This window comes from Mustela erminea, chromosome 16 (assembly GCF_009829155.1).
Source record: "Mustela erminea isolate mMusErm1 chromosome 16, mMusErm1.Pri, whole genome shotgun sequence".
Taxonomy (NCBI): domain Eukaryota; kingdom Metazoa; phylum Chordata; class Mammalia; order Carnivora; family Mustelidae; genus Mustela; species Mustela erminea.
Genome location: NC_045629.1, coordinates 80,915,910 through 80,937,348, shown reverse-complemented (window position 1 = coordinate 80,937,348; position 21,439 = coordinate 80,915,910). Strand labels below are relative to the sequence as shown.

General features: G+C 56.0%; 1 protein-coding gene across 1 annotated transcript in view; it reads left to right on the top strand.

Annotated features, from left to right (window-relative positions):
- Positions 1–21,439, top strand: part of COL22A1 (collagen type XXII alpha 1 chain) — a 234,856-nt gene that overhangs the window by 51,202 nt on the left and 162,215 nt on the right. The window contains exons 5-11 of the mRNA XM_032316558.1: positions 1,374–1,485; positions 5,418–5,541; positions 9,768–10,043; positions 14,896–14,976; positions 16,096–16,212; positions 18,262–18,306; positions 20,473–20,535. Coding sequence (XP_032172449.1) covers positions 1,374–1,485; positions 5,418–5,541; positions 9,768–10,043; positions 14,896–14,976; positions 16,096–16,212; positions 18,262–18,306; positions 20,473–20,535 — 818 coding nt within the window. The remainder of the gene's footprint in view (positions 1–1,373; positions 1,486–5,417; positions 5,542–9,767; positions 10,044–14,895; positions 14,977–16,095; positions 16,213–18,261; positions 18,307–20,472; positions 20,536–21,439) is intronic.

The following is a 21,439-nucleotide window of genomic DNA, read 5'->3' as shown; positions in this document are numbered from 1 at the left end:
AATAACTGAAATGAAAACTGTTCTGGGGTTCCTGTATTTCGGAAGTTACAGGAAGAGCTCTGTATCCTATCACTGGAGCTTTACCACAATCCTACAGTGATAGCTACTCAAACAGCCCCCTTTACACAGATGAAGAGACTGGTGCTCAGAGACGTTAGGCAACCTGCCTAAGGTCACACAGCAAGGAGCTTGTGGTCAGGACCGTAGCCTAGACCCGTCCAGTCCTACCACTGAAACTCTCGGTCCGTGCTAACCCTTTTCTGTCCCGCTGTTTCTTATACTGGGCTGGGGGCAGCAGAGAGGTGCTCAAAAATGTGTTGAATGAACAAATGATCTTTTAAAGCAAAGTTTAGGGGGGACGTCTTCCTCATGGCAACACAAGCCCTGCAGGCTAAGCTCCTGTCCGGATGGCAGTGACTTCAAAGGTTAGAGATCCCAAGAATCTTCCCGAAGTCTCATGGGTCAGGCATTGTGTCAACCCCAGAGATGCAGAGCGGAGTGAGCCCCCGTGCTTGTCCTTGGGTGCCGTCCCTCTGACCTGCATGAGCTCTCTCCTCGCCCGAGGGACACGGTATAGGCCAGTGCGTCAAACTCTCAGCCGCGGGTTGAGCGCTGTGCTTGGGTTCCTCTGAGAACTGAGGGTCTTGGCCTGCGGGACTCAAGTCCAGACGGTTTTGCTGGGCTGTGGGTCAGGATGTGCTGGCTGGGGTGGGGGGCGGGAGTGACAAAGGACCAGCCGGATCACGGCCCTCCCCTTACGGTCAAGTGGTCAGTGCCCAGGCTCCCGTGGGTGACGGAGCCGGCCCAGTGTCACACACACACGAGCCTGAGCTGACCCCTCCTTGCCCGACCAGTACCCCGAGCACAAAGGTCCTGACTTTCCCATCACAGACGTTACCAGTACCCACAAGGTCCTCTCTTGGAGCCCAAATACACCAGAGCCAAGGACTGGCCAATGAATGCGACATCATTCAGGTTTTTTTTCTTTCATTGAAAAAATGAAACTTAAAAGCTGCCAAGCTGTAATCCAAGCAAAATTTACATGAATTGCAGGACTGTGGCAGAGCCAGCCAAGTGTTCCCATGGGGGCTTCGAGAACAGCAGGAGGGCTCCCTGCCCTGGCCACGTGGCCAGGACAGCCTTCCCTATCTTTGGAAACCCCAGGTCCGCATTTCCCCTGCACTTCGCCTGGAAATGGAAATGGAAATGGAGGCTGTGCCTGTGCTTACTTTGTTGTTAATGTTTCCTGCCGAGGTCGCCTCTGGCAGTTCCTCCGCTTACCTCCACGCCCACTGTCCCCACCTCTGCAGAGGCGTGCTCCCCGTGTCCCCCGTGCTCCTCCTGCCACTGACCCCAGCTCTTCTGTTTGACAGGTTTCGACCTGATGGATTTGTTCAGTGTGAAGGAGATCCTGGGGAGCAGAGAGAACGGAATGCAGAGCTCCTATGTCCGGATGGGATCCTTCCCTGTGGTGCAGAGGACAGAGTGAGTGCTCCCTCCTCCTCCCAGACCTGCCGTGGACGCCTGGCAAAGGGCGGGAGGGAGGCCAGGCAGCCACGGTTGCACACGGAGCCCTGAGTGGGGCTCTAACCTGCTCAGTGCCAGGTGAAGTCACCCTGAGACGCAGTTCCCAGCAGCCCTGCGAACCCACCCCTTGTCTCAGCAGACCTGCCACCTTGTCTGTATTGGTTCTCTGGCCCTTGGGCACTCCCCTCTCTGTAGGGTTCTGGCACTAATCATTCACGCAAGCGTGTGGCTTTCTATCCCTTCCTTAAACAGCTCATAGTTACGGTTGTAGATACACAGCGCCTACTCTGGCCGAACCCCTGTATTACACACAGACATAGCTCCCCAAAACTCCCTGAGTTGGTTTGGCCAGGGGCGCCGCTACGTAGGTGTTGATTGGGTGCCTGGCCTTGCACAACTTACTGGGTATCTCTGTGCCTCAGTCGCGCCTTATTTTCCACCAAAGATGAATGCTTCTGCCTTGCACTGTTGTTGAGAGAATTAAAATAGAGATTGGTCCAGGGTCTGACACCTGCTTGGTCTCCAGTCAAGGCTGGTGATGGTACCCAAATCAGTGTTCCATTCTGCTTACCCCGGGCACAGAAGTGCTGGTTCTTCATGACTCCTTCTCCACCTTAAATTTCCTGAATCGTTTCCAAGTGCTCTTGTACTAACGGCTTCAAGTTCGTCCCCTGGCTCCTTGTTTGGCTCTTCTGTCTCTGTTCCGGGAGCTTCCTACCACAGGGCCTTTGTTCATGTTGTTCCCTCTACCCAAGACACCGGCTTGTCCTTCAAAGAACAGCTCAACCTAGTCCTGCACAAAACAAAGTGGTGAAGTTGAAGCTCATTAGTCAGTTGTGTAGTCCTCTAGGCTGTCTTCTCTGCTCAGCGAGCAGCTCTAGGAGGGCCTCAGTCTGGTCTCTGCATCAAAATGAGCTCTGCCCAGAGGAGGGGCTATTCAGTGTCTGTGGAATGGACGGATGAATGCATCAGTCAGCTCCTAGTCCGTGAAGATGCTCCGTCAGGTACGAGCCCGGCAAAGATCGGCTGGGAGCACCGGGGCATGGGTTGTGCGTTTTCTAACTCAACAAACATTTTCTGAGAACTAAACACACCCTGGGCCTGTGTCGGACCCTAACATCCTCCCCGGCTCTCAGCACCTACATCCCTTGAGAGTGACTACAAAGAAGAGGAGTTTGGAGAAGTCACCTTTGCTCAGAGCCTGGCTTTCTCTCCTGCAGAGACCAGAACCCCCGTCCGCTGACCCTTACACGAGCCGACTTTGCAGACATCTTTCCAGTGTGGCTCTCTACTCTACAGACGCAGGGAGGGCGCTGTTCTCCATCATCGGGCCCCATGCTCATTCCGGGGGTACACAGGGGAGAGCAGAGTCTCGCTTCCAGTTCCCACTTTGTGCCCTTTTCTTCTTTGGCTAAATGCATCCTACTCCCCATCCATATGGCACAGACACGACAACAGGGAGCTTCATCTTGAAGACAAAAGGCAATCGAGCGAGATCGAGAGAAGGAAGGAAGCACGGCTGGCACAAATGTGGTGGGAAGGTCCCACGGAGACCCAGGGTGGGCCCAGACGGCTGCGGAGGCTGCTCCGGGCGGGGCTTCTGGAGCTGTGGACCTGGGCTCGGGGCACGCGGAGTCCTTCTGAGAAGGGATTTTTATATGGTTCCAAATTTTTTTTTTCCCCAAAGATTTTATTTATTTATTTGACAGAGAGAGATCACAAGTAGGCGGAGAGGCAGGCAGAGAGAGAGGAGGAAGCAAGCTCCCCGCTGAGCAGAGAGCCCGATGCGGGACTCGATCCCAAGACCCCGAGATCATGACTTGAACTGAAGGCAGCGGCTCAACCCACTGAGCCACCCAGGTGCCCCCAAATTGGTTTTAATGGCAAAACACTGGGAGCAAAATCAATCCCAGAGGTTTCAAGAAAGAATGGTGTCCTCGTAGTTTCTCATGCTTTAAAATGCAGGTACAGACGTGCAGACACGTGGATTTTTGATGCACAGGTTAGCTTGGTTCCTAACGGGAAGGGGGTCACTTTCAGCGTTAACTTTTTTTTCTCACGTGTGTGTTGTCTGTCTACTGGGCATTTTACATGCCTGGCCTAATTTATTTCTCACTACAGTGAAGCGAGGTGAACAAGGTCATCATTTATCTGGTGTGACGCATGAGACTCAGAATGGGACAATAATGTGTCCGTCCACACACGCCCACGTAGGAGGCAGAGGCTGGCCCCAAACCCAGGTCCTCCGGCCCCACACCCTTGGTGCTTCCCACTGTGGTCTTGTTACCTGTTGCTTTATTTCTGGAAAGGATTCAATTGGGCCACTTTGGTTTCCTTTAGATGTTCTCTGATAATGATGCTCCCCCTCCCCGCCGATGATAATAAGCTTTTTCTTAAGCTATGTATGCGTATGCTTGTGCTTATAGATATACCCTCAGGAGAAGTCTTAGTCTCTGTCCCTTTATTGAAATATGTAGAGAGAACTAGAGATGCAGGTGTGTAGATCAATGCTGCAGAGACCTAACTACGTATGTGAATCCAGCTGGGTTTATCTGGGCGTACACATGTCGAACATGCACACGTATAGATGTTATTTCAGAGGTATATGAAAAAAGTGCTTTTGAACAAAAACAGTCCCTGGTTTGACTCTCTGATGAAAGAAGAAAAAGGAAAGGAAATGCCACATCTACCGTGGCTGCAAAGTGTGTGTCTGTGCGGACAGGCGGGGAAGGCCGCGTCCCTCCCGTGGGGGCGGTGACTGAGGGTGTCCCTCAGTCCTGCGGGCAGGGACAGCGCTGAGGGATGGACGCTGCTCCTGGCACCTGCACGTGAGCTGGCTGATATCCTAGCTTCGAGAAGGACTTGGAACAACGCGGTCCGCTCCCAGCTTGGACCTGTGAACCGACAATCACAAAAGGAGGGCCAGGCTTAGCTCACAGGCTCGACAGCCAAACCAAGGGTCCCAGAGGGTGTGCGGGTCCGGAACCAGGAGCCCAGACGCCTCCTCACTTCCCTTCCCGGCTTTCTGGCCAGACAGCTTCCACCCCCTCCAATGCAGAGGTCTGTACCGTGTCTTCTTCAGGCAGGTCCCTGCCCCCAGAGCAGGACGTGGCCCAACTGTGGCCAGGTGCCTTGGGGTGAGGTTGCGGCCAGCCGGTGGTAAAGAGCTCTGGGGACAAGGCCTCCTCTCTGTGCGGGTCTCTGTCCAGACCCTTAGCAGCCAGCTTGTGTCCTGTTAACCCACAGAGCCTGGCTGCCCTCGGCTACACCATGAGAATCAGAACACCTTTTCTGTGACTCCTGGGAGGAACAGCATTCATTCTGAGCATGGAGGGGAAAGGCAGGCACAGGACGGTCTGGGCAGAGCTGCAGGGGGCTGAACTCCCCTGCATGAGGGGCTGGCCCCCTACACTGGGCAGGAGTGCAAGGCTCTGCTCTGTGAAGACAGGAGGGTATCCCGGAGGGCAGGGCAGGGCAGGGCAGGGCGGGGGATCAAGCAGGATGAGACGGAGCCGTTGGGCCCCCGGAGAAGGAGCCAGCAGGGAGAGGTGAAGACAGGTGCCCTCAGCTGCATTTGGCCTGGGAAGGGGGGCAAAGGGCGGCGACTCGACATCTGCCATCAATTTTGTCAGATGGACATATGTGCCCCGGGGGAGTGGACTTGAAGCCCGAGGCAGGGGGACAATGAAGCGGCCACAGGAGGGGTCTGCAGATGGTCCTGCTGAGGCCCTGATCGAAGGAGGGGGCAGTAAAGGCAGGAGAGAAGGCGGATTTGAGAGGCGCTGCGGAGGTAAAACCGGCAGGACTTAGCGACCCACGGCGCGTGGGCTTTCCTTGCGGTCCCCACTCTCCTTGCTCAGTCCCGCGCCCTCCGTCTCTGTCCCCTCCAGGGATGTGTTCCCGCAGGGTTTGCCTGATGAGTATGCCTTCGCCACCACCTTCCGCTTCCGGAAAACGTCTCGGAGAGAAGACTGGTATATCTGGCAGGTCATCGACCAGTACGGGATCCCGCAGGTAGGGGCAGCGCTGGGTCTTGGGGGCCAGAAGCTTCCTGTGTCCTTCTTGTGAGGCCGGCGGCACCTGCCCTGTTTTCTCCAGGGCCCTCTGTCTGGGGCCAGGAGATCAGCAGTCTGGGGGTGAAGCCCCAGGGACGCTGCGGGCAATGTGGCTTCTTCCCCCGAGGACAGTCTGGTGCCTGGTGTTCTGCTGGGTCAGGGACCAACTTCTTCCACCCCAGGGATGCTTGGCCTTTCCAAGAGGGGCGGCCAGCTCCATTGTCCAGTGGCCTCTACTCTGGTGGCATCTTGAGGGGCAGAAGAAACTTGCTCAGGGTCGGCCAGACCTGGGCTCCGTTGTGCGCCTGCCCCTTTCTTGGTGCATCCCCAGGAACTGCGGGCTTAGCCTCCTGAGTCCTGACGGTCCCGGCTGTCCTGTGAAAACAGAAGGGCTGCCGTGGATGGCCGGGGACAGTGGAGTGAACCGTGTCTTGAGTGCATCTGGAAAATGCCTCATACGTGACACTGTTGTGTTACACATGATGTCCTTTATTCATAGTCTGGGAAGCTCTGACCTGTCTGCAGCCCCTCAGGTGTGTCCCTACAAGGGGAGAGCAGCCCTTCAGTGGCCCGCAGCCCAGGGGGTAAAGCGGGTCTCGGATCAGAGCCAGCAGCCACACATGTTGGTCTGAGTCGCAGGCGACCCTGCTTTCTGCGTCCTGCCAATCCCCAGCCCCTGGTTCTCAGGGTTTGGGGACTCCTCCTGTCTTTGTCATCACCCGTCTCACCTTTGGAAGACGTGGCTCACCTTCACCTAAGGGATACGGACTCCGTTCGCTGGAGGCCAAAATGAGAATGTGCTCGAGCGATCGGGCCGCAGCGACCACACACATGGGCAGCGGCCAGGGGACGGCGCCCTCTGTGCAGTGAGCCGTGCGCCCCCGTGAGAGCTGGACTTGGGTGCTGCACTGGCTCGTCCCCACGGCCCCGCTCTCCTCCGTAGGGGTGAGGAGTGGTCCTGAGGACCTCACACATCCGAGCACATCGGTCCCCTTCCCAGCCTGTTGGCTTCTTGCAAGGCGGGGGGGTTGGTGGAGGCTGAGTACATGATGTGAGGCCTCTGCCCGCACGCTCACAAATGAGAAGGAAAAGAGGGATTTGAACACGGGGGTCCGACTCCGAATCTGTGCGTTGACCACCGTGCTCAGCTGCCTCCCATCCTCCACCGTTAGTCCCGTTGAATGATTTTTCCATAGCGCCCCTGGTCCGACTGAGACGCGGTCTGGCTACTGAGTGCCCTGATTTCCTGAGTGTGGGTGGCTGGGTGGGACGGACGAGGCTCCTCTCAAGGGCTGTTTTCCTGGAGGGAACGCAAGCCGTCCACCTCCATCCGCAGGCACGCGGGTCTGGCTTCTCTAGTTTCTCGGGGGCTGGGCGATGGGACTGGGCACCTGCCACGCATTCTTGTGGGTGAGCCCTCACCCCCTCGTCTGGGTTCTCTCCCCTCATGGCATTTGCAGAGCTGTATGATCTGCGGTCTGCCGTGTCTGCATCTTCCCCTCCTCCTGGGAACGGGCCGTGGGCCCGGACGCGACAGAACCAGGCAGAGGCGCGCCCCCCCTCCGGGGTGGGGGTGGCCTGAGGCTCATGTTCAAAGAGGCTCCTGGCCATTGGTGGAACGCTTTTCCTTGGCCTTTGATGGTGGCCACTTCTATGCCCCAGGGGAGACACAGGCTAGACACAGGGAAAAATGGAGAATGGCCTGCGGAAGGGACGTGGGCTCTCAGCAGCCCCATGCGGGCCGTCAGACCTACTGACCTTGATCTTCACAGTCATCATGATAGTATTTACAGCCACACTCGAAAGCTGGCCTTCTCCCCAGTAGCATGAAGGGTCAGGAAGGAGGCAGGGTTGGCTGGAACAGAGGGTGTGGGGGCTGCTCCTCGGGGAGGGGGCTCGAGAGGTGGTGGGGGGCCGGTGGGGGGCCTTCTGCTGGAGACCAGGCTCTGGGAGACGGGCTGGCCCAGAAACAGGAGGACGCGTTCAGAGACTATCGTCGCAATCGAAGCAAGAGATGGTGCTGACCCAGACCGGCAGTAACAGCAACCTGGGCAGAAATGATGAGATCCTGGACGTCTCTGAAACTAGAAGCAGCAGGACTTGCTGATGGAGCTGAGCCGGGAGGCGCCTTCCTGTGGTCCCCAGCCTGCTCCGGCACACACAGGATGCAGGCCTGCCGGGCGCTGTCCCCCGGCTTTGCATCCTGCTGGAAGAAGTGTATGTCTGAATGGAAAGCTGTGTCCTCACGGAGCTCCCTCAGTGGTTCGGGGACACGGGGCTCAAACAGGAAAAGTGGTTTCTAGAAACAGAAGACCGTGTTTAATAACAGAAGTATGAGGGTGAGTTAGAAGCGTACTAGATTACTGGCCAGGGTTCACGGCTTTCTGTACTTGCCCACACCAGGCATACCCCAGCAGGCAGTGCCCGTGAAAACAAATCCTGCTCCGGTTGTACTGAGGTCATGGGGTTGGGGGGTGGGGGCAGAAAGAGAAATCAGAACGCCCGGGCAGTGTCGTAAACCCTGCGACTGATTCCCGGCGGTGCGTGGGCGCCTTCCTTGACCCGAGGGCTCTCGTCCATTCACTCATTCATTCATTCAGTGCCTTATTGGGGGTCGGCATCATGAGCTGGGTCAGGTCCTCGCCCCAGAAGAGAGGGAACGAGCAGTATGAAGTCCCCACTTACGAGGATGCGGCAGGGCAGGCAAAACAGGTGAAGGAAGAAATGATCCAGGACGGGGCGCCAGGAGCAAAGTGAATGAAAAGAGCGTGGGGACGTGAGAGCAAGTGAGCAGCTGGCTCCAGGCGCGTGTGCCGGAGAAGGTTTGCCCCACGGGGAGGACTTTGAATTTATTTGCTTAGTTTGTTAGAGCTAATGCTTGGAGCAGCACCAGAACCTAATAAAGACCGCGTCGGTGTTGTACGTACATGCTAACTGACTTAATCCCCGTAATGACTCTGTGCCACAGGTGCTGTCATTAGTGCCCTTTTATAAAGAACGAAAGAGTCCAGAGAGGTTAAACAACTTGCCCAAGGACACACAGCTCAAAAGTGGCTTGCCAGTTTGGGTGTAGACACACAGCAGACAGCCCCAGTTTTTGAAGAATGTTGGCTAGGATTAAGGTTTTGAAGAACGTGGCTAGGATTAAGGTTGCTGATGCCGTTAAGAGTCGGGGTAAAGAACCCAGCAAAGGATATCGAGGTATCTTGGGATAAGCGACAGCAAGAAGCTACTACCACCAGAGGCCTAGGTGGCAGGGACAGGGGTGGTCAGTGGTTACTGGAGACCATGGGTCTGGAGCCGTGGAGGACAGAGAGTCCCCAGAGGGCTAGGGTGTCTGGAGGGACACAACCTCCGGGAACCACAGGGAAGCAGGGAGGGGCGAGGAGAATCAGCCCTCAGACCCTGTCTTCCTGCCTATGGTCTCCATCCGTGGACTTGCCAGGGGCCACGCGGATGAGACACCGAAGGGCACAGGAGGCCAGGCAGAGCCCTTGAAGTTCAGACTCTGGGGGTGGGGAGCTGGGCAGGGCACAGAAGGTATTTGGTGAGTACTGAGTAAGGGGGGTAGAAATGAGCACATGGTTGGGAAAGTGTCCACACATTCTTTCGTTCAAAGAAAAACAAAAGTAAAACTTTCTTCCAGTATGGCCCAGGCATTTTGCAAAGGGCAGGGGGTCCTCCGGGGAACAAGACCCGTGAGTCCCTGCCACCAAAAAGCCTCAAGGTCATCCTCGTGGTGGGAGAGAGTGTGGGCTGTGACAGGGTCGCAGCCTGGTCCCTGGTGTCTGGCCAGACGTGGCCCATTTTGGCAGCCTGGGGTTTTCAATGACCCGGAGACCAGTTGGGATTTCTCACTGGGCTTGAGACTCAAGCCTTTCTGTACCGTTTGTCGTGCAGACTCGCAGACGTGCCCCTACTGCATCGTCCCCCAGGCGTGGGTTGTGTGTGACCCTGCATGTGTCTGAGCCCAACCATTCCATTTGGTTCAGGTGCTTGGAACAGCCTGCGGGCTCGGGGTTGTTAGCACCAAGACTGAGGAGGGAACTAAGGCTTTATCCAAGGCCGACAAGTGGCGAGGGTCGCGGCTCGATGGGACCCGTGATTCCACGACCCCCTCCCCTCTCGCACCCTCCTGCCTTGGTCTCATGCAGCTCAGGGAGTCTGTGGCGCTCTGCTCCCCAGGTCTCCATCCGGCTGGACGGCGAGAACAAGGCCGTCGAGTATGATGCGGTGGGTGCTGTGACAGATGCCGTCAGGGTGGTCTTCCGAGGCCCCCGGGTCAGCGACCTCTTCGACCGGGACTGGCACAAGATTGCCCTGAGCATCCAGGCCCAGAACGTCTCCCTGTACGTGGACTGTGTGCTGGTGCAGACGCTGCCCATCGAGGAGAGGGAGAACATCGACATCCAGGGGAAGACGGTGATCGGCAAGCGCCTGTATGACAGCGTGCCCATCGATGTGAGTACCGGGGGGCCGGCCACAGCCAAGGTCCTGGGGTCACTGGGAGGAAGCCTCGGGAGTCAAGTGTCCGCAACTCCCCCTCACGGGTCCGTACCACTTATCAAGACCTCGCCTTGAACTGCCTTAGGGAGGGGAACCCTGATTCAGAAAACATATTAGAAGCCAGAGTCACCCTCCCTCATCCACGCACCCGGCCATCTATCGCATACATTGAGCACCTGCTGTATGCCAGGGACTGTGCTCAACAATGGGGACATAGATTCCTATATGTATTTGCAGGTAGAGAGGTATTTAAATTCTGTACATTTAAACAGACGCATTTTTTTCTTTTTTCTCTGATTGTAGAAAATTTGGCAAATATAGAAATTATAAGCAAAATAGATTTTAAGAATTATCCTGAGTGCGCCGTCTAGACATAACGGCCCATGATAACTCAGTGCTGGCCCGGTGGCCCTTCTCTTGTCACACCGCCCAGCTCCTCCTCCCCACTCTTCCGTTCTTGCGTCCACGTGACGCCCACGCACAGGAGGCCGCCTTCCCTGCCGGGACCGGACGGTCCTGCTTCCCCAGAAATAACCGGAGCATGATTTGGGATAGCTCTTCCCCAAACCATTTCTTATCGTTTCCGGCGCTCACGCAAGTCCGCTATCGAATACAGTGTGGCTGGATGCCTGCTCAGTTTCGCAGAGTTTCTGTAAATGATACGCGATATTCTAAATCTTGCTTTTTGATTTTTTGCCCAAGATTCTCCGTCAAAGCTTGTTATACCTTCTTCTAGCTGCCTCATCATATTATTACGCATTCTGTTTCTTGGTCCTCCGGTTAGTGGGCACGTAGACGGGTTCTGATGTTTCCCCGTCATTGTCAGCGCGCCTGGGTCTTGAACATGCTGGCATGGCTCCAAGGTGGTTTTCCCCACAAGGACCGTGGACCACACCTGCCTGCTGGGCTTGAGGTGTGGGCCAGCTGAGACAGTTTCCCTGGGCCCCGCGGCCTCGTGTTCAATGATTACATCGTGGCGTAAACAATTGTTGACTTTCCCACATACTTCAGATTTCTCAGCAAACTGACGGAATGTTTCTATGCCTACTGGCAATGTACAAAAGCTCTATTTTCTTAAACCCTCCCCAATGTATTGATATATTTTCTTTTTAAATATTCCTTTCTTTTTGGTTTTGTTTTACCAATCAGACGGCAAATGACCGCTGGTATTTTATTGCCGTTTCCACCTGCATCTCCCTGCTTCTACTGTGAACAGCAGTCCTGTGTGTTTGTTGATCGACGTTTGACTTCCCCTTCAGTGACTGCCAGCCCACAGCATTTGCCTGTGATTAGGGTTAATTTGTGGATTTTTCCCCTAATGATTTCAATATTTTATACATATATGTATATATATGCATATAAACATATATTCTGAATACTGATTGCCAATTTAGTGTATGTTGTAAATATTGTTTCCTAATCTGTCAAGCACGAACCATAAGCTTAAAAAAAAATGAGTAAGTATGCATACCTGAAAATTCAAGAAATGGTGATACGGAAAAAAAAACAAACAAACAAACCCAAAAACACCATGAACTAAGTTCTGAAGTCTTCTGTAACTTGCGCTGTTAGCCGAAGGATAGTTCCTAAACATTGCCGGTACCTGCAGAAGCCTCACAAGGAAGGCCAGGAAGGGGTGACCGAGGGGTTAGGCAGGGGCGATGGGGCCAAGAGAGGAAGGCAACACCCACGAGCTGTGCCCATGTGCACCCCCCTCCAGCCCATGCAAGTGACCCTGTGGTGGTCACGGTCATGGTCATGGTCACGGTTACACATGGATGTGTCCTCTGCTTCTGCCTGCTTGCTTGTGTAACATCTGCAATGGAAACCAGGCTGTGCTTCCGTGTATCACTGCTGAGAAGGTGACGTCAGACATAGGACCACATCAAACAAAGGAAATCGTTAAATCAAGTAAAGCCATAAAAACCACTACTCAGATTGCTGCTAATTCTAGCGAATTGAGCATCACCCTGTGCCTGGGAATGTCTTCGGTGCCCCCAGGCCATTTCCGATCCAGTCTGTCCCGCGATCTCAGGAAGCAGACACGATGGACACCCTCAGTTCACAGACAGACAGCAGGACAATCCCTGAGACATTCAGTGGTTCTTCTAGGCAGAGTTGGGATTTCTGCTCAAACAGAAATGTGGCAGAGTTGGGATTTCTGCTCAAACATCCCATCCTCAATGCCCATGTGCAGACCAGGCCTTGACTCAGAGAACAGTCAGGGGCTACTGAAGACGGAGCTGAGCCACGTTGGTGACACAGAGGACGGTGATGACGGTTCCCATTAGCCTGTGCGCTCCTGTCACCAGCACAGCCCCTCTGCCTCCCCTGAGAGCCAGAGAGGGGCTTTCCTCCCCTCTGAGCTGGGGAGACTCCAGCTCAGAGACGGTAACTCGTCTGCTTCAGCCCCATCTCCTTGCCCTCCTGGAGCCGGTGGGGGTGGGGGGTGGGGGACAGAGGCCAGGGTCCAGGCCTTTCTGTGCACGGGGGTGGCCTGCGAGAACAGTTGGGACAGGGCAGGGGGGCTCAGGGCTGCACCTGAGATGCTCTCTGGGGCTGCAGGGAGCAGATGGATGGGAAGGTGACAAGGGGTAGGCCGTTATGGAGCCACGAGAGGTCCAGGGGCTGGGGGCCTCCTCAGGGACAATGAGGTTCCTGGTGCCTCCTGGGGGGGGGGGGGGGTCTGTAAGAGAAACGGCCGGGCAAGCCAATGGGCACATGGTGTGTGCATACACCCAGGGACAGAGTCAGGGTGCTACTGAGTTGAGGGAGAACTAAGGATTGGAGCGGGATGGGAAGGGGTGATTCTGTCGCCAGAGAAGGGTCATGAGCTGCATCTGGTGGACCCTGGAGGGAAGCCGGGCCAGGGAAAGCCACCCAGGGTCAGGGAAGACCACCCAGGTCTCAGGGGTGTAGACCGGAGCAGAGGTCTCCAGGCGGAGTGGGAGCCAGAGGCCGTCCGCAGGTGTGCTCCCTGGCTTGGTAGAGGGAGGAGAAGAGAGGCAGGGGCTGCTGGCAGGGAACAGGAGGGTTTCAGGCGGTTGGAAAGGGGCCCCTCTGGCTCCCAGACCCGCTCACCCAACCTGGGAGCACCTGTGCTGGGCGCTGGGTGTCTGTGCTCTCTCCCTGGCCCTGCTCCTCTGCCTCTTTTTTTCCCATCCCTGTCCCTGCAGCCTTGCCAGACGGGCCAGCTGGAGTGTGTGTGCGTGCTAATGCAGAAAGCAGGACCCTCTCTTTCACATGGGCCTTGTTCGAGGCATGATGGGGCATTTTGTCATTCTCTCCTCCGTCTGTGGGCTGGCGCCTTACAGGAAATAGAACAGACAGATGAATGGAACAGTGAAGTGTTTGTAGCAAGCCAAGTCAGGGAGGTGGGGAGTCATGCCTCCCAGGGTATATCAAAACAGCCAGGAGTATGAGGTCAAGCAGCTGACCACCTGCCCGGCCAGCTTGCTTGGCCACTCCAAGTGCAGCACAGGTCAGCCCGAGAAGGGCAGGGGAGGTAGAAGACCATGGGCACTTAGCATCAGTGTTTAGTAAAACAAGCATCCCTCCTTCCACTGGTGCATCTCAAGTTCCCTTAAAAAAATGTTTGTGCCCTCACACATGCCTCCATCCAACACTTATTTCTGTGCTCTGGGCTTTTGCTGTGTGCCAGAAATGGTGTTGGGGCTCCGGTGATGTTGGGGCTCTTGTGGAAGACAAGAGACAAGGGATCCCTGCCTGCAGAGTTCACGTGCTGGTAGGGAAGCAGATTTTAAAAGTAAACTAAGAAACAGGAATGCTTTGTGGTCTGCACATCACCGACATGCAGGGTCGCGAGTAGTGACCAGCGGTGGGGCCGGCACTCACGTGGTGGTTACAGGGCTGGGATGTGAGAGCAGCCAGGACCGTTTTGGGGAGTGACTCAGAGCTTGCTGGTTTTTCGGGGACTTTCCTGGAGGAGAAACCACACATGTATAGGCAGGGCTGTGGGACTCTCCTCTTTGAGGAGGCTTGGGCTTTATCTGCAAACTGTGTGTGTGTGTGCATGTGCATATGCGTGTGTGCGTGTGTATGTTGTGTGGGCATATGTGCATGTGTGTATTGTGTGGGCGCATGTCCGTGCAGATGCGTGGACATGTGCGAATGTGTGTAGTGTATGGGTTGTGTGTGCGGATGTGCATACACGTGTGTGAGTGTATCGTGAGGGTTTGTGCACAGATGTGGTGTACATGCATGTGTGTATCGTGTGGGTCTGTGTATAGGTGTGTGTGTGCCTGTGCATGAATGTGCATTGTGTGAGGAAATGTGTGTACATGTGCGTGTGTGCATACACAAGTGAGTGTCGGACACCAAAGCCCTTTTAAGTTACACTAAGGGCCTGTGGCGTTCAAGCAGGTAATAGAGACACATTTTTACATTACAGAGTTGACATAAGCAGCCATGTGGAGAAGTCTAGAGGGTTGAAAGTGGGGTCCTTTTTGGAGGCTTTTGGGGCCTGACATGAGAGCATTCGGGAAGGGGCTCCAAGTAAATACAGTGGCAGTGCCCGGTGGGGGGCGGTGCTCGGTGGATCCTGGGAGACTCCAGCACCAGCTCTGTCCTTGCCGGCTCATCTGTAGGCTCCAACCTCCTTGCTCTTGGGCTGTCTCTTCTAGAAGGGGATGTGTAAGCAGGTGACATGTAGGCTCCCCCGAAGCTCAGTCTTGTGAGGGACCCCGAGGAGAAAGTGGGGCCCGATTCCTGCACAAGCCTGCTGGAAGCATGGGGGCTTCGGGCTGCCGAATCCCCCAGACTCACTCTGTCCTTGTGTCCCTTGCAGTTTGACCTGCAGCGGATCGTGATTTACTGTGACTCCCGACACGCGGAACTGGAGACTTGCTGCGATATCCCCTTGGGCCCGGTGAGCAAACTCCTGCGTGCAGAGGTGGGCAGGGAACGGGTCCTTGGCCTCTGGAGCGATGGAGCTCTCCAGGGCCTGCGAATGGGCATTCAGGGGTCGGGGGTGTCCACCCTCAGGATGTGGTCTTAGGGGAGCCCAGTGACCATCTAGGGCTAGGGCTTCATTTCCTGGGCCCCCAGGTATAGGTTGGAGGTCATGCATGTCTCCCTAGGGGGTTGCCGTGTTCCTGACCTTAGTCGACACCGCCAGGCTGCAGGCCGAGCAGGGGTGCCAGAGAGGGGAGGGGAGGCCGAGCTGGAGGCATGGCCCTGGGAGGGACAGACCATGCAGGCCATGTTTGGTGGAGGGGAGGCCCTGGTGCACCGGGCTGGTTGAGAGGGGAGGGAGAGGCTTGCAGCCAGGACTGGAAAGTATGAGAAAAATGAGAGCTTTTCCCCTGACCCCGTGCGGGTCAGCCTCTCCCTGGGACCTCTCTGCACTCGCCCCCTTGCAAGGCTCTCCCTCCCCAACTTCTTTAACAAACCCCAGTCCTAGGGCTGCTTGGAAGACAGCCTTAGTGACAGAGCTGTCTTCCCAGGCTGGAGGGCTGACGTCCACATACGGTGCTCAGGGGCCCTGTGCCCAAGACACGGTGGTGGGAGCTCCTCGGGCTGGGGGCTTGGAGTCAGATGGGCCTGACTGTGGACTCGGGAAGGAGAGGAGGTCAGGTGAGGGCCTGGAGAACAGAGGGACTGGAGGCAGGGAAGTGGGGATAGGAAAATGCATCGTTACCAAACACCTGTTGGGCGTGAGACACACCCAGCTGTCCCATCGAATCCTCCTCACTACATCCCATGGACACACTCTTGTCCCTATTGTGTGGATCGTAACAGTGAGGCTCAGAGGGATTCATAGTTTCTGCACCTGCTGAGAGGCCGGCAATGTGGCTGAGAGCAGGTGTTGGCCCAGGCCCTTGTGACTCCACGTCCTAGGAGCCCAGGACCTGCCCTTGGGCATGACCCGACCTCCCCTCCGCTCAAGCTCTGGCTTCTTGGGTTCCTGGTCCCTTTGCCCGCCGGGGAGCGGTGCTGGGTAGAAAAGCAGGCTCTGCCCTTCTGACTCACTGCGATTTCCTTCCAGTGCCGGGTGACCGTGCTGACGGAGCCTTCGCTCCCGCCCCCGCAGCCTCCCACGTCCGGCAGTGAACAAATTGGGTTTTTGAAGACCATCAACTGCTCCTGCCCGGCTGGAGAAAAGGTACCCTCTGTAGCTGACCCTCAGCCCCCAGCCCAGAGCGCCCGAGCAGAGCAGGGCACGTGGTCAGCAGGTGCATCCGTGGAGGAGGAAATTTCCCATCATGCACCAGGATGGCCAGGGCAGGATGGCCCCAGGCCCTGGGGGACTCACAGGTCAGGGAGCCCGTCTCACTCCCTGGACCTCTTGTTTCTTGATGTTCCAGCTCTGAGGAGGGGAGCCCTCAGACCCATTAATGTCTTCCTGGAGTGAATGTATCCCTGCGGTTTTTCTGACCTCTCTGCTCAGGTGGGAGTCCTCAGAGCAGATCTGGTTTATGAGCAGGGCTCCGAGTAGGTGACATGAAGTGCAATTGTGTGTACCTAGTGTCTAATGTACAGACCAGTGTTTCTACGAACACCTCCGGCACCATCCACCAGATGCATTTAATGTCCTGTGCAGTGCCCGAGGCCTTCATTGATTCTATTTTCCTGTAGACCGGTGGCCTTTTTGATAAGGAAAAAAAAGAAGAAGAAGAAGAAGTCTTCTACTGTTTGAGCAGAACAATTTAACAAACATACAAGGATGCTAAAAGACAGAGCTGTGCTGGGGAAGGACCCTGGGGGGTGTTCGGAGGTTCTGCTGGCCCCCAGAGCCCGTGGCCTTGCCCTGCAGCCTGCTGTATGTGCCCTTCCTGCTGAGGGCCAGCATGTAGGAGGTGCTCAGTGACTCTGCAGGGGGCTGGGCCGACAGGAGGAAATGTGAAATCCCAGTGGAGTTCACGGGACGGACACACTTCCACAGCCCATGTCCTGCAGGCTCCCCCTCCCCCGCTCCCCGCCTTGGTCTCCTTCAACCTTCCTCCTTCCTCTCTGCTAGAAGAGCCAGACCTGGGCACAGGGAGCACCCAGGAATTCTCACGCAGATGAAGCTGCCAAATGCTGGCCCAACCTGCTGAAAGGACCCAGCTCAGCTTTGCTGTGAACAGAGTCTCTTTCTGGGCAGGGAGTAAAGGGGAGGCCCTTTGGCCTGGCACCCACAGGTTAGGATGGGAGACATCAGACAGGGAGGCAGGTTGAGCACCCGGGGCTGGACCTCTGGCCCTCTCCTGCCCCTGGGTTTCTAATAAGAGCTCCAAAGGAGAAGGCTAATATGTTATGAGGTTTGGGGGACTGGCTGCTGTGCAGGCACACTGTGCTGGCGGAGGAGGTCAGAAGCAGTCCTGCCCCGTCCAGGCTTTTCTATCAGCCAGGCTGTGCCCTGGGTATGCCCAGCCAAGACTCCCGTGGCCTCTGGCAGGGGGCAAAGGACCCTGGGAGGGAACTCTGGGCTCAAGGAGGTCTCCATCTCCTGCTCCCACACACCTTCCCACTCAAACACCCCCGGCACCCCCCTCCCACCCCTGCCCCCAACACCCCACCCGTTGTGTCATGGAGGGTCTCCAGTTGTCTTTCGAGAACCAGCTCTGTCCACGTTGCTCCCCCAATTTCTAGGACACCAAGAGCTGCTGGCTGTCTTTGGGCATTTGTGTATGCGGCATCTGCCTGGACCCCCTCGTTTATCCGCTCCTGCCTCCTCTTCTCTCAAGATGTCCCCAGGGAGCGCTTTCCGGAGCACCGTGTTGTCTGTGTGATTTCCCTCCTCCCTTCCTCCAGCCCTCATTCCCCGGGCAGCCGTGCACCTCCCGTTCCCAAGACCCCATGACCCGTTCCTCTCCCCGTAATAATGATCACGTGGGACTAAAAATGTCTACCTACTTTTACGTCCATAAGGCGAGCTCCAGAAAACACAGACCTATTTTAGCCACTGATGTGTGTAGCCTGACATTGTTCAGCAGTGGTTGAACTGACGGGTACGGGAGTCAGGGCGTGAAGGGGGATGGGCGGGTGGCGGCGGCCAGCTGGCAGGGAGGGACAAAGCCTCACGCCCTCTCTCGCGGGCAGGACAAGGGCTGGCTCTTAAGACCATCAGTCGCCTTGCAAATCCTCAGCCTGTGGAGGGATAACCGACCACTGAAAGCAGAGGTGGGGAGAATTAGAGTCTTACTTCTTGTTTCTTTTGTTGTTCTTTTAGGGTGAAAAGGGCTCTCATGGCCCCTTGGGACTCCCCGGCCCAAAGGTCAGTACAGGGGCGGCTCAGGGGTGCTTTGGGACGCAGGTTAGTTCTTGCTGTGCTCTCCACGTGGAGACGAAGCATCGTGTTAGATGACTGTCCTATGGTGTACGTTTTGAGCCAGTGGCATGAGGTCCGGAGCCGGTGTTTCTGAGTTTGAAAACCTGAGCTGGACGGGGTTGGGTGAGGAAGTCCTGGCTTCCGTCCCCTTCGCTCCAACGGGCTAAGCTCTCCGCGGTCAGCTAATCCTGTGTCAGTCCCTTTAGGCCTCTATATTCCAGAAACGTTGGGGCTTGGGCTTGTAAGAGTCTCTCTGTGTAGACTGCATGTAATGTTTCTTTAAGTTGCGTGAAATTCTTTTTCGCATAAATTTTCTGAACTCCCTCGTTGCTCAAAGCCAGGTGCCTCCTCAAGGGGCCCTGGTCCTGCATCACGCAGCCGCCGCCTCTCTGTCTGCTCCCTCCCGCGGCTATCAGCATTCACAGAGCTGGACAGGGCTGTCCTCTCACATGCTTACTTTGGTCTCAGAAGGCTGAGACCCAGACAGATGCGTATCACCTGGGATCACGCAGGCGTGTGGAAGAGGTCGGCATGATCCAGATGCTGTCACTTGGCCTGGTGTTTGAAAGAGGGGCTGAGCGTGGTGGTGGAAACACCCTGAAATCCTTTCTCTCTCTCTCCTGTCTCCCTGCTGCACCCACTGTGCTGGGTCGGGGAGTCTGGACACACACACACACCCCTGATGGGCTCCTCTCCCCTGGTGCCAAAGGGGAGCAGCTCAGGGCCATCCAAGGTGCCAGGTAGTCCTTGCAAGGACGAGCACGGGGCTTTATGCTTCACTGAGCACCCCTGGGCTGTAACCGCAGCTTCTCTGCTGTCAGAGGGAAGAAAGAGCAAAGGCGCCCGGGGGGTTGTGGAAGTGTAAGAATGTTTGTCGGAGGCAGTGGTTGGTTAAGGAAGGACCGTACCGTGTTGTGGCTGGACAGGTCCAGGGTTGGGGCAACCTTCTCAGGGAGGACAAGGCAGGGGAGGGAATGCTAGGGAGGGACTCAGACTGAGCCACATGGAGACCAGCCTGGCTTCCTCAGAGATGACTTGCAGTCCTGGCTCTTTGTCCCCACAGGTCAGATTGTCCCAGTCTGAGGTTAAGGCTCTAGGGAAACAGATGTGGCTCCCAGTGGCCCCTTTTACCCAGATATAGATCAGGTCGGGTCAACAGTCATGGTCTGGTGACTTCAGGTTCCAGGACCCATTCTGGTACCGGGACATTCTAGTGACAGAGAGAGCCCTGTTCCCAGGGCTTGCATCCCGGTGGCAAGAGAAGAGTGACAGAGAAGCCTGGGATCCCTTGTGGGCACAGTCAGGGTGGAGGGGTCCAGCAGGGTACATGGGAGCTGCCTGGGCTAAAGAAGGCAGGGGAAGCACATGACAGGCCAAGGGTGGGGGGCACCCAAAGCCAACAAGCTGTTTGTTCGGAGGGTGTATAGGTAGAAGACCCAGATGAAATTGCAGACCAGGGGACGAGAAAAACAGACAAAATCAGTGGCTCCCAGGGTCGGCATCCAAGCCTGTCTTGGATTGGCTCATGGCACAGTAGGAGGCTTCTCCAGTCCCACACTCGGCCTTCGGCGAATTTTCTTCCCTCGCAAACACTATTTTCTCCTCTGCCTTTCCCCCCGGCTTCATGGACAGTTGGGAGGGCCCAGGGCTTACAAATGACATCATCAGGGGACTCTGGCTGACCTCTGGCAGCTTTCAAAGTACTTTAGTGCTTTCAGTCTTCTGTGTGCTGGTGAAAGCAGGCCCATTTCACAGAGGAAGAGCCCAAGGCCTAGAGAGTAATGGCGCTCTCACAGTAAGCAGCAGAGCGGGGCTTTGAACCCTGGGGCGTCTCCCTCCCCATCTGGGCCGGCGCCATTCCTAGGGACAAACACACGATGCATTCCCCCACTCACTTTCTCAGGATGTACTTAGTTGTGGGAATAAGAGTTTGGGGAAATGATTCAGATCCTCTCTCCTCCAGGGGTGGGAAGCACAGCCTCATTCCAAGGTTGGCAGGGACAAAATCAGCCATTGCTAGGGCATCGAGGGCCAAGTGGGGAGTGGGCAGCCTGAGCAGGGAAGTCATCAGGGGACCTGACCCAGTGCTGCTCTCTGGTTTGCACCCTGCAGGGAGACATGGGAGCCACTGGGCTGGTTGGAGCTCCTGGACCCAAGGGAGAAAAAGGTGACATGGTGAGTATGGGGCCGGTGTGGGGCATGCCTGGCTTCCCCCAAGCGTGTGTGTCAGCTCAAATGCATGGAGCCCGACACTGAGCCATACCCCAACCTCGAAATGGAGTCCAGGCTCCTCCCCATGGGCACGGGAGGCCCGCCAGAGGTGGCCCCAGCTGCAGCTGTAGCCCTGTCCTGCACTCCCCAACATGCACCCCTGGATTCTGGGCATCCCGATTGGCAGCTCAGAATCTCCGAACTGGCCACTTCTCACAGGCCACTGCCCATGCTCTTTGCCTCACCAGGAAGAATTACACTGTCTGTCCACAGCTTATTCCCCCTTCCCTCCCCTTTCTGGCTGCCTCCTATCTGCCCACATTGAGACTGAACCCTGTGGTTCCCCAGAATATCCCTGTGACCCCAGGAAAAGCAGTAGGGAACAGGGTCTCCTGTGATGGGCACAGGGACTGGAGAAGAAAACAAAACGTGCAACGTAGCCGTCACAGTGAGAGTCAAAGGACGAAGGGAAATCATTCTTGGGGGAGGGGGGGTGTTATGACAGCTTGTCAGCAAATACAGAAGATCAGTAAAGAGAAATTTCTAAATAAAAAGACCCAAATGAAAATTCTAGAGCTTAAAATTATAAGTGAAAGAGAACAGGGGATTGAGGGGAGGCTCAGCAATAGGTAGGAAGCAGCCTGCTGAGAGCAAGAGTGCTCTCACCTGCAGACCAATGCTGACTCTGTGATCCGAAGACCAGAGAGGAGGAGTAAGGCAAGAAAATGAGCAGAGCCTTGGAGTGCACCAGAATGCACCAGAATGCACCTCATGGGGACCCCAGGAGGAGAGAGGAAAGGGTCAGAAAGCATATTCCAAGAAATAATGGTGAAAGCACAAATCCCAAATTTGGTAAAAAGCAGTAATC